This window comes from Schistocerca serialis, chromosome 4 (genome assembly GCF_023864345.2).
Source record: "Schistocerca serialis cubense isolate TAMUIC-IGC-003099 chromosome 4, iqSchSeri2.2, whole genome shotgun sequence".
Taxonomy (NCBI): Eukaryota; Metazoa; Arthropoda; class Insecta; order Orthoptera; family Acrididae; genus Schistocerca; species Schistocerca serialis.
In genome coordinates this window covers 463,387,872-463,400,311 of record NC_064641.1, presented here as the reverse complement: position 1 = coordinate 463,400,311, position 12,440 = coordinate 463,387,872, and the positions used below count along the sequence as shown (strand labels likewise).

Sequence of the window (12,440 nt, the reverse complement as noted above, 5' to 3'; positions counted from 1 at the left end):
GGGTACTCACGCGTCAGCGGCTACACTTATTTTTCAGGTCTACCCCCCCTCCTTTGATAGGTAGGTGGTTTTTCCCCCACAGCGATTCTTTCCGGACGTAAGTGCTATGTGTACCACGTTTGGCTGAAATCGGCCCAGTGTTTTCGGAAGAGATATGGAGTATAAATATATTTTTATAATAAGTATGGATATATTTCTGTTCGTTATCCGATTTTGATTAAATAAATCTGTGCGATATGCCAAGCTATACTCAAGGTACTTGCGGAAACCGCATGAAAATTTGTCTAGTGGTTTTGGAGATTAGCATACCAAAATACAAACAGACGGATACGATGGTTTTACAGATTTATGATTAGGATAGATTATGACCGGAAACGGCCTTGCCGCAGTGGATACACCGGTTCCCGTCAGATCACCGAAGTTAAGCGCTGTCGGGTGTGACCGGCGCTTGGATGGGTGACCATCTTGGCCGCCATGCACTGTTCCCATTTTTCGGGGTGCACTCAGCCTCATGATGCCAATTGAGGAGCTACTCGACCGAATAGTAGTGGCTCCGGTCAAAGAAAACCTTCATAACGACCAGTAGAGCAGTGTGCTGACCACACGCCCCTCCTATCCGCATCCTCAGCTGAGGATGGCACGGCGGTCGGATGGTCCCGATGGGCCAGTTGTGGCTTGATGACGGAGTGCTATAGATTATGATTAAATTTATATGTCATTTGGGTGTACACACGGTGCGAAATTTAGTGATGTACACAGAGCAGACTTGTGTCGAACTTAGGTTGGATGAGGGCACGGATGTCGTTCCCAATCTGCTTCAAGTTGATTCCAATCAATCCTAGTGGCTTGCGAGTTGTGGCCTGTCAGTCTTTCAGTATCACATGACCAGATGTTTCCGACGGGAATTCTGAAAAACGTGCTAGCCACGGCAGCAGTAAAACGTCCTTTGTATCGAGGTCAGGACAACACCTCCGTCATGTGTCTTGCATAATACTACTGAAAGATAACAGGGAGACCTCAAAGACGAGGCACAGCCGGCAACCCTGACATGTCAGAACGGTAACGGGTGCTGCAGAAAATAATGTCTATGCGAGCCAGAAGTAATCGTGTTGTGCACCCAATGGTACAGCATTCCCTTACGCCAGACGCTGAATCTATACGACGAAGACAAATGCAGTTATTCCATGGAGTCTTTACGTACGGATACGTACATTTCAGTGCCGTATCCATAATCGGAAATCATCTCAAAAAACGAAATGGTGGCACTCCTGTCTCCTGTCTTGTCGCAGGGCGCACTATTTTGCATCTCTCACTACTGCATTTTCCTAGGTGGCCGCAACAGTGACGCCTGTGTTGACACTCCATGGTTCTCCGCACTTCATCGGACTTTCCGTGTGGACACTAATCTTGCTAGAAACAAACTCATCTTCTGACTTCAGCTACGTGCTGTGACTGTACGATCTCTTACGTTCGAACGAACAATACGCCTGTCCTCTCGGGCGCTCGGCGCGTGAGGCCGTCGAGATCCTGTATGGCACTGAGTACGGTCCTCCTAAATCCATCGATTCCATATTTGCGAGACAATCGTAGGATCCCGAGCAACGCGAGCAGCAAGGTCGAGAACCGATAAACAGCATTGGCGACAGGCGGCGATCCACTACTGTCGATTTCTGACAAATGCCTGTAGAGCTTTCTCGTTTATGCACGAGGCGTAACACGCTCTTCCGACAAACAAGCGATATTCTAAGGCGATTTCTGAGTGGTAGCGACCGCAGCGGTCGCAGGTTCGAATCCTGCCTCGGGCATGGATGTGTGTGAAGTCCTTAGGTTAGTTAGGTTTAAGTAGTTCTAAGTTCTAGGGGACTGATGCCCTCAGAAGTTAAGTCCCATAGTGCTCAGAGCCATTTGAACCATTCTCAGTGGTAATTCGATGCTTAACCTGTTCTCACATACCGAATATAGCTCGCGTTACTCTCACCAACTTCATGCTTTTTTCTTTGAAATGCTAATCAATTGCTTATCCAAACATGTAACACGCTTCATACCAATGGGAAGTTTTTCATGCCATCTTCAGGGCAGAAAATGACAACATTTGTTAATTATGACTACGGCTTCTAGAAACTGCCTTAAAATTTTGCTACCATCGACATCGTAATTGTACGCGTACGTGATCTAACAAAAGCTCCGGGCGAGTGGAGGCAGTGGAAAAAGGTGGAGAGGGCGAAGACGACAGAGTGCAATTTGGAAAGCCGCATAAAGGCGGAATGGGGAAGCTTACGTCACTTCTCCAGAATAGGAAGTCAAGAACCTAAACCATTGTGCTTCCTTGTTCAGATAACTTAAAAGCAAATATTAATACAATCCAGGAAGAATTGTCTTCTCAAGCTTTTAGACTAATGTTCTCAGGAAAAATCTTATACAATGGAGAAACAGACACCTAGTGTTTGTTACAGGGCGGTTCTTTCAAAGACAAAAATTTCACCTGATTTTAATCTCAGCCTCTGATGTCCTCCGAATGTCAAGGGGTGTGGAAACTTTTAAAGTTATAAGTGCGAAGTTGAATGCTTGTTCTCTTCAGTGCGATATTGATTATTGGTATCACTGCATTTCTTGTACAAAATTACTTTAAGAAACTGCCAAGTGTATTTCTTATTTCGAAGAAAGTAAAATTTATTTAGAATAAAAAAAAATGGTTCAAATGGCTCTGTGCACTATGCGACTTAACTTCTGAGGTCATCAGTCCCCTACAACATAGAACTAATTAAACCTAACTAACCTAGGGACATCACACACATGCGTGCCCAAGGCAGGATTCGAACCTGCGACCGTAGTGGTCGCTCGGCTCCAGACTGTAGCGCCTAGAATCGCACGGCCACTCCGGCCGGCCCTTATTTAGAATCAACTACTGTACTCTTTTTGTACCTAATCCATCCACTCCTTGTTTTAGGTAAACTTATGCTACAAAGAAATGTTTTCCTCTTCCTGATTCCGAACATTTTCCGATAAACTCGTATAACCTTCAGCATTATTCTGTAGCACCACGATTGATTTTGTGATGACCTCATCTTCCTGAGTAAATCCAGGCAGAAAATACGAATACGGCACATTTTTACCCAGGAGGATTCCATCATCATTAAACTGTACTGTAAAGTTGCATATTCTCGGCAAGTACAACTGCTGTAATTTCCGTTTGTTTTCAGGTGTCCCCAACATCGACATAGCGTGGCCATGATGGTAACATTACAAAGCCATATCAGTTAATATACAAGTTTTTACGTAAAATACTGCGTAATATTGTAAAATTACTGTCACTGTATAAAATCGACGCTTCAGCTCCGGTTGCAATATACTTATCCTGCGTCTTCTGACCACTGCAATTGTGGCCGAAGTGTCGATGTTAGTCAGTGACAGTTATTTTCCAATATGACACATCACCATACACAGAAAGCAGGGAAAGCCTACTTACTTATATAAGGCCAGATCAACCAAACGTTCAGACTGTTGTCCCTGCAGCTAATTCCTTTTCAGGAACCGTATGAACAGCGGAAATGGACAAGGTTCTAAGTACCAAATCCCACATTTGCCAGGAGAGCTCAGGCACAATGTATGTCTTGGTATATAATTGATCTGTACCCAGAAATCTGAGAAGGTATTCTGATACCACAGATTTTTGCTGCTAGCCTTATCACCGAAAAAAAGAGACAAATTAGAAAGCAAATAATTTGTTAAGAACTTTCTAAGCGCGAAATAAGAAAACTGATTGGTTCCAAGTGTCAATAAGAACGTTTTTGCAACTGCCATTAAGACTATGTATTATTTGTGATAATACAAGTACAGAACTACTACAATAATAGTAAAACTAGTCAACAAAACAAGCTCTCATTTCTTTCAAATTATTTACAAGAGAACAACAAAATTAAATTCAAGGAAAAAATCTTGGTTTCTGTTTATTATACAACTCCAATCCTGCCAACAGATTCTGCAAAGTTTATTCTAAAACTTCCCGAGCTGTTGAGGAAGAAATGGCAACATCGCCGACATGTGTTTCTGCTTTGCAACTGATAAACATGGCTGATCTTTCAGACGAAGTGCGGCATGACATACATCTGCAATTGTTTGTCCTCTTTTGAAAGCGCTCACATTTTTCCATTCTTCTGTTACAAGAGCAAGAATTTTTAACAGCTATTTGAGATGGGCGAATATGGGATTCTTTGATCACACTACATCTGGAAATCATACACGTCAACATTGAGAACAATGTTTCAGTTAACTCTGTGTTCTGCCTTACAGCAGGTCTTGTCATGGGGGAGCTTCGTCAGAGAGGTCCATCGCATGAGCGTCTAGGGAAGAGATTCCGGTGGTGGTTTCTCGTTGCTTTCCACTGACGATGATGAAATGATAATGAGTACAACAGAACACCCAGTCCCTGAGCGGAGAAAATCTCCGACCCAGCCGGGAAACGAACCCGAGCCCCTTGGCGTGACAGACCGCCGCGCTGACCATTCAGCTATCGGGGCGGACAGTGTTTCAGTAGCACCTTCAAAATCAAAGAATTTATTTGTATGCACTGAAATTACATGGAAAGGGTTCATAACTTTAGCTGACATAACGAACTTGTGTAAATCTTGCGGAAGAGAGTTCTTGCTTACCTTTTTTCGTTTCTCTACAGCTATAAAACCTTCGTCGCAGCTCAAAAAGTTGCACTGACTCAGAAAAAACTTGTGTGCTGTCTCTTCATACCACCCCAGACTTAATGGAAGAGACTTAGGCACATGGCGCTTGGAACTCCATTAGGAAGTACTGCTTAGCACGAAGACCGTGTGTCATCTAGTAATGTATGTTTGGAACATTTTCTACATAATTTGACACTCGGAACAATTCTAGGTATATGCAGCAGAGTACCGGAAACAAACAGCTCTGAAAATGTGTTTTGTAGAAAAAATGGCACTTAGAAAGTTTCAAATTTCCACTCTTTATATGATAGACTAGCATTTCCACAGACACACGCCCAGTGTACACGGTGTATCGAAAAGAATATACGCATTTCAAACTCATATACTTATTAATCTGTTTTACATACATGTATGAAACTTGGAACACATATTTACGTATTTGTGTATCCCCCAAGTTTAGATTACAAATGAACTACATCTCCTCCACCAGCGACACGAACAGTGTCACACAGATACTCGAATTGCCCCCATACTCGAGTAGTCGTGTCCATCGTTAGTGGTGTTATGGCAGTACGGATCCGGTTTTTCAACTCGTCTAGGTTCTGTGGAAATAATGGTGCACGTACGGTGTCCTTAATAAACCCCATAGGAAGAAGTCACAGGGCGTGAAATCAGGTGACCTTGCAGGCCAGCTCAGGAGTGCTACGTCGCCGACTGTTTGGCGACCAATCCAACGGCTCGATGGAGTTTCTTTAAGACATTCATGCACTTTGCGACGCTAGGGAGGGTGTGACCTGTCTTGTTGCAAAATTAAATTGTCCTCGTTCAGCCTCGGAAACGTAACATAGGAAGATACTGTTGACGGTTAGCCGTGTTTCCATAAAAAAAGAGTGGGATATTGCACAAGACACATTGAAAAAAAAATGGTTCAAATGGCTCTGAGCACTATGCGACTTAACTTCTGAGGTCATCAGTCACCTAGAACTTAGAACTACTTAAACCTAACTAACCTAAGGACATCACACACATCCATGCCCGAGGCAGGATTCGAACCTGCGACCGTAGCGGTCGCTCAGTTCCAGACTGTAGCACCCAGACACATCGACTTTGCATGAATCTCGCGCGTGTTAAATGTGTGCATGTCGGTTCTGTAGGCCCTAATATTGAACATTGCTGATGCGATGCATTGTGCGAAAGTGTTATCATTGTCAATAGCATTCTGAAGCTCGTGAGAAAATGTGACACTTTTGCGTTTGTCATCATGACGTAGAGACTATAACAACTGTAACTTGTACGGCATCGCCCGCATCCCGTGGCCGTGCGGTAGCGTTCTCGCTTCCCACGCCCGGGTTCCCGGGTTCGATTCCCGGCGGAGTCAGGGATTTTCGCTGCCTCGTGATGGCTGGGTGTTGTGTGCTGTCCTTAGGTTAGTTAGGTTTAATTAGTTCTAAGTTCTAGGGGACTGGTGACCATAGATGTTAAGTCCCATAGTGCTCAGAGCCATTTTTTTGTACGGCATCGTAACCAACCGACGCCTCAAGACTCTTCAAATTGTTTTTTAGACAGTTTTAATTCCCGACTGGCAAGACGAGTAGATTTTGAAGGACTGCTTTGGAAAATGGTTTGAATCCGTGCGGCGTTTTCGTCGGAAACATCAGGGCAGCCAGGGCTCTCTCCTTTAAATACACATACTGTGTCTACAGACTTCTGATATCATCTGCGAAAGTTCAATCCATTTGGGGGATCAGTTTGATACCTCAGCCTGAAACGTCTTTGCACTGTAATCATGGAATTACAGTTAGTAAACTGGAGAACACAAAATGATTTCTAGTGCGGAGTAGCCATTTTGCAATACGTGACGGTAACCGAGCAAACGGAAGACAAGCGACATCTAGTGGCAACGAATATAAATTAGACAACGCATTCGTTCCTCCAATGACAGAACCGTGGCGCAGAGATCGATAGTTTTGATTGGTTGGGTGATTGATTTGAGGGAGGGGACCAAATAGCAAGGTCATCAGTCCCATCGGATTAGGGAAGGATGGGGAAGGAAGTCGGCTGTGCCCTTCCAAGGGAACCATCCCGGCAGGGCCTTGAGCGATTTAGGGAAATATATACTAAAACGGTATCTGTTCTTTCGGACATGTCTTAAGACTTATGGTGTTTCTTTTTCTTTCGTTCTTCCCAGTACTTCATCATTTTCTCGCCAACTGCTCGTCTCTGCTCATCTGTCCACACTCTCTTGGGTCGAGGTTTTGGCGCATCTTCTTCATAGTTTGCGTTTTCTATAAGTAGCCTAAAGTTATTCCTGTCACGTATTATTTCTTCTGTAACACCTATTTTGTTGGCGTCTTTCTTTACTGCTTCTATCCATCCTACAGTGTTTTTCAGCTTACTAACGTAATTAAAAATGTTCTTTGTAATCCGTGTTTCTTCCATTCTTTTTAAATGTCCATAAAATTTTAGCCGTCTCTTCCTCATTGTATCTGTGATCTTTTCTGTATTTTTGTATAGGTCTTCATTTCTCCTTTTAATCCACCTATTTTCCTTGTTTTTCTCAGGACCTAGAATTTTTCTTAATATTTTTCTCTCTCTTTTTTTCTAGGTCTCTTAATTCGCCTTTCTTATTCAATGTTAGGCACTCTGATCCATATGTTGCTTGTGTCCTACTAACTGAATTATAATGTTTAATCTTTGCTTGTATGGATATTGATTTCTTATTGTAGTAGTTTTGTATTAATTTATATGCAAATTACAACTTTTTTATTCTTTCTTTATTTGTTGTGTTATCCAGTCCAATGGCTTGGATCCACTCCCCCAGGTATTTGAATCTATCAATTCTTTTAATTTTTCCATACTTTGTTTTCATAAACTTTTCTGTATTATGTTTGTGTTCTATATACTCGGTTTTTTCGTAGGATATTTTTAGCCCAGTCTTTTCAGCAATCTCGTGTAACATATCAAGCATAACTGTTGCGTCTGTTTGGTTTTCAGTTATCAATGCCATATCATCCGCAAAGGCTAAACATTTTACTTCAAATTTGTTCTTTCCTTGGCCCATGCTTATACCCTTTGTGCCTCTGCTTTTTAATGTGTTTTCCCATGTTTTTACTACCTTATCTAAAACCAAGTTAAAGAGAATTGGGGACAGTCCGTCACCTTGTCGAACTCCTGTTTGATTTTGAATGGTTCAGAAATTTCGCCTTGAAACTTAATTCTTGATGTTGTATCTGTGAGCGTTTGTTCAACAAGTCTTCTGGTGTTTTCATCTATCCCTGATTCATAAAGTATCTGGAATAGTGTTTGTCTGTCAACAGAGTCGTAGGCCTTCTTGAAGTCTACGAAAGTGACTACTGTATTTTTATTTTGTATAGCTCTCACTCTCAAATTTGTTTTTAAATTAAGAATCTGTTCTGCACATGATCTACCTTTTCTAAATCCTGCTTGATAATCTCCTGTATTAGGTCCTGCTTGTTCCTCTATTCTGTTTAAAAGTGCTTTAGAAAGTATTTTGTATTTCACTGGTAACAAGGATATGCCCCTGTAGTTCTTGGTGTCTGTTTTATCTCCTTTTTTATGGAGAGGGTGGATCAATGCTAGTTTCCAGTCACTGGGTATGATTCCTTTTGTCCAAATGTCTTTAATTACTTTGTGAATTTTCTGACATGCGGATAAGCCCCCTACTTCCCACATTTCTGCCACTATCCAATCCTCACCTGGTGCTTTGTTATTCTTCAATGCTTTGATGATCTTTTCTATTTCTTCTACTGTAGGTGGTTCCGACGGTGGATTTTCATGTTGTGGTTTTTGAAATTGTAACCTGTCATTAGGCTCCTCACAATTTAATAGATTTTCAAAGTATTCAGCTAAGATTTGGCAGTTCTCTTTATTGCTTAGAACCATTTTTCCATTTTTATCTTTAAAATGTAAACTTGGTGACTGGAAACCTGTTAAAACTTCCCTCAAAGTCTTATAGAAGTCTCTAGTGTTGTTCCTTTTGAAATCAGAATCCATTTCTTCTAATCTGTCTTTGTCATATTTTCTTTTCACTGATCTGATGATTTTTGCTGTCTTTTTCCTTTCTTCTTTAAATTCTTCCCAGTATTCGTGTTTCTTATTACTGTTCCATTTTTTCCATGCCTTTAGTCGATTGTCAATTGCTTCATCACACAGCTCATTCCACCATCTGTCTTTTGGTATTCTTCGTGGCTGTCCCATTTCTTTAACTGACTCTATCATAGTTTCTTTAATTTCTTCCCAATTATCCATTTTTCTTGTGTTTAGTATATGACAGAATCTGTCCTGCTTTTGCAGGAGAAATTTAGTATATATATATATATACATACATACATACATATATATATATATATATATATATATATATATATATATAATTATGAATTTGGCCAGCTATGGACCGCATACAACTTAAGACTTATGGTGTTTCTTTTTCTTCCGTTCTTCCCAGTACTTCTTCATTTTCTTGCTAACTGCTCGTCTCTGCTCATCTGTCCACACTCTCTTGGGTCGAGGTTTTGGCGCATCTTCTTCATAGTTTGCGTTTTCTACAAGTAGCCTAAAGTTATTCCTGTCACGTATTATTTCTTCTGTAGCACCTATTTTGTTGGCGTCTTTCTTTACTGCTTCTATCCATCCTACAGTGTTTTTCAGCTTACTAACGTAATTAAAAATTTTCTTTGTAATTCGTGTTTCTTCCATTCTTTTTAGATGTCCATAAAATTTTAGCCGTCTCTTCCTCATTGTATCTGTGATCTTTTCTGTATTTTTGTATAGGTCTTCATTTCTCCTTTTAATCCACCTGTTTTCCTTATTTTTCTCAGGACCTAGAATTTTTCTTAATATTTTTCTCTCTCTTTTTTCTAGTTCTCTTAATTCGCCTTTCTTATTCAATGTTAGGCACTCTGATCCATATGTTGCTTGTGTCCTAATAACTGAATTATAATGTTTAATCTTTGCTTGTATGGATATTGATTTCTTATTGTAGTAGTTTTGTGTTAATTTATATGCAAATTCCAACTTTTTTATTCTTCCTTTATTTGTTGTGTTATCCAGTCCATTGGCTTGGATCCACTCCCCCAGGTATTTGAATCTATCAACTCTTTTAATTTTTCCATACTTTGTTTTCATAAACTTTCCTGTATTATGTTTGTGTTCCATATACTCGGTTTTTTCGTAGGATATTTTTAGCCCAGTCTTTTCAGCAATCTCGTGTAAAATATCAAGCATAACTGTTGCGTCTGTTTGGTTTTCAGTTATTAATGTCATATCATCCGCAAAGGCTAAACATTTTACTTCAAATTTGTTCTTTCCTTGGCCCATGCTTATACCCTTTGTGCCTCTGTTTTTTAATGTGTTTTCCCATGTTTTTACTACTTTATCTAAAACCAAGTTAAAGAGAATTGGGGACAGTCCGTCACCTTGTCGAACTCCTGTTTTGATTTTGAATGGTTCAGAAATTTCGCCTTGAAACTTAATTCTTGATGTTGTATCTGTGAGCGTTTGTTCAACAAGTCTTCTGGTGTTTTCATCTATCCCTGATTCATAAAGTATCTGGAATAGTGTTTGTCTGTCAAATGAGTCGTAGGCCTTCTTGAAGTCTACGAAAGTAACCACTGTATTTTTATTTTGTATAGCTCTCACTCTCAAATTTGTTTTTAAATTAAGAATCTGTTCTGCACATGATCTACCTTTTCTAAATCCTGCTTGATAATCTCCTATATTAGGTCCTGCTTGTTCCTCTATTCTATTTAAAAGTGCTTTAGAAAGTATTTTGTATGTCACTGGTAACAAGGATATGCCCCTGTAGTTCTTGGTGTCTGTTTTATCTCCTTTTTTATGGAGAGGGTGGATCAATGCTTGTTTCCAGTCACTGGGTATGATTCCTTTTGTCCAAATGTCTTTAATTACTTTGTGAATTTTCTGACATGCGGATAAGCCCCCTACTTCCCACATTTCTGCCACTATCCCATCCTCACCTGGTGCTTTGTTATTCTTCAATGCTTTGATGATCTTTTCTATTTCTTCTACTGTAGGTGGTTCCGACGGTGGATTTTCATGTTGTGGTTTTTGAAATTGTAACCTGTCATTAGGCTTCTCACAATTTAATAGATTTTCAAAGTATTCAGCTAAGATTTGGCAGTTCTCTTTATTGCTTAAAACCATTTTTCCATTTTTATCTTTAAAATGTAAACTTGGTGACTGGAATCCTGTTAAAACTTCTCTGAACGTCTTATAGAAGTCTCTAGTGTTGTTCCTTTTGAAATCAGAATCCATTTCTTCTAATCTGTCTTTGTCATATTTTCTTTTCACTGATCTGATGATTTTATATATATATATATATATATATATATATATATATATATAAGGCTCACCGGCCACTTGACCATCTTCTTCAGTGCGAATGCACAACAGTGCCCGAACTCTTACGGGAATCGGCAACGCGCCGTGAGTAATATAATGGGCGGAGGTACTACGAATGTAGTGTGGGACAATACGTTGAGAATGTGGGTTTCGCGGGAGGCGTGCCAGAGATAAATCCCTGCAGTCGTAATATCCACTGTGTCCTTGGTGGCTTAGATGGATAGAGCCTCTGCCATGTAAGCAGGAGATCCCGGGTTCGATTCCCGGTCGGGGTACACATATTCATCTGTCCCCGTTGACGTATGTCAACGCCTGTAAGCAGCTAAGGGTGTTCATTTCATTGTAATTTAGGGAAATCACGGAAAACCTGAATCAGGATGGCCGGACGCGGGTTGGAACCGCTGCCCTCCCGAATGCGAGTCCAGTGTGTTAGCCACTGTGCCACCTCACTCGGTGATAGTTTTGACAACATAACACTTTATAATATATATATTCCTTCTGAAACAGCTGTAGAGACCTAGACCTTTTGCACGTCTGTCTTTATCTTTGAGGCACGCGTGCTGTCCCGCCACAGCAAGGTCCGTGGTTCGCTCCTGTTTGTAGGCTCCTGTGATCACATGCTGCAGTCTTGTTACGTATATCTGAAGACGAGTTTACTGGAGGGAACCAGTTTTGCCAGCCTTAAGCGTACAGACTTGCGTAGGTGGTGGCCTGGGAGAGTAAGTAAAGTGAAAGCAAACACGGTTCCACGGGTGTAGGCACACCTGAGCGGAGCAGTCAGCGGCCGCACTGGGTTAGTGAATCACTGGGTCTGGGTCTGGGCGTGGGCGTGGGATGCTCCCACGGCCGACACCGAGACTCCCATCACACGGAGGCCGACAACCCAGGCGGCGTGGGCGCGTGCCGGCTGCTCTGCTCTTGCTGTGTTGATGTGTGACGTGTTAACACGTGCCTCTTCCAGCTGTGGTATACGGCACGCATAGGCGCCCAACGGAAGGAAATTGTCATGCAGCGTCCAGACGTCGAAAAGACTGTCGGAGACAGAGCTCAAACTTGGACTCTCAAGGCCGTGTCCTTCTCAAGGGAACCACTCCAACATCCGCTTTTAACGATTTAGGAAATGACAGAAAACGGGAGTTGGATTAGACAGAGAGCTCGCAGCTCGATAATAGTGCAGTCATCGAGCTCCTTACAACTGATTGAAGGAGTTTAATGTCCCATCGACATCGAGGTCATTAGAGATGGAGCACAAGCTCGGATGGTGTCAAGGGTGGGGAAGAAAATCGGCCGAGCCCTTTCAAAGAAACCATCCCCGCCTTTACGTTGAGCCATTTAGGGAAATCACGGGATACATAAATCTGGATGGCCGGAGGCAGATGTGAACCA

The 12,440-nt window shown here is 41.5% G+C and overlaps 1 protein-coding gene across 1 annotated transcript in view; it reads left to right on the top strand.

Annotated features, from left to right (window-relative positions):
- The window catches only part of LOC126474537 (uncharacterized), a 183,120-nt gene that overhangs the window by 118,232 nt on the left and 52,448 nt on the right, over nucleotides 1–12,440 (top strand). Inside the window, exon 3 of the mRNA XM_050102009.1 lies at nucleotides 11,813–11,985. Within this exon, the coding sequence (XP_049957966.1) occupies nucleotides 11,813–11,985 (173 nt within the window). The remainder of the gene's footprint in view (nucleotides 1–11,812; nucleotides 11,986–12,440) is intronic.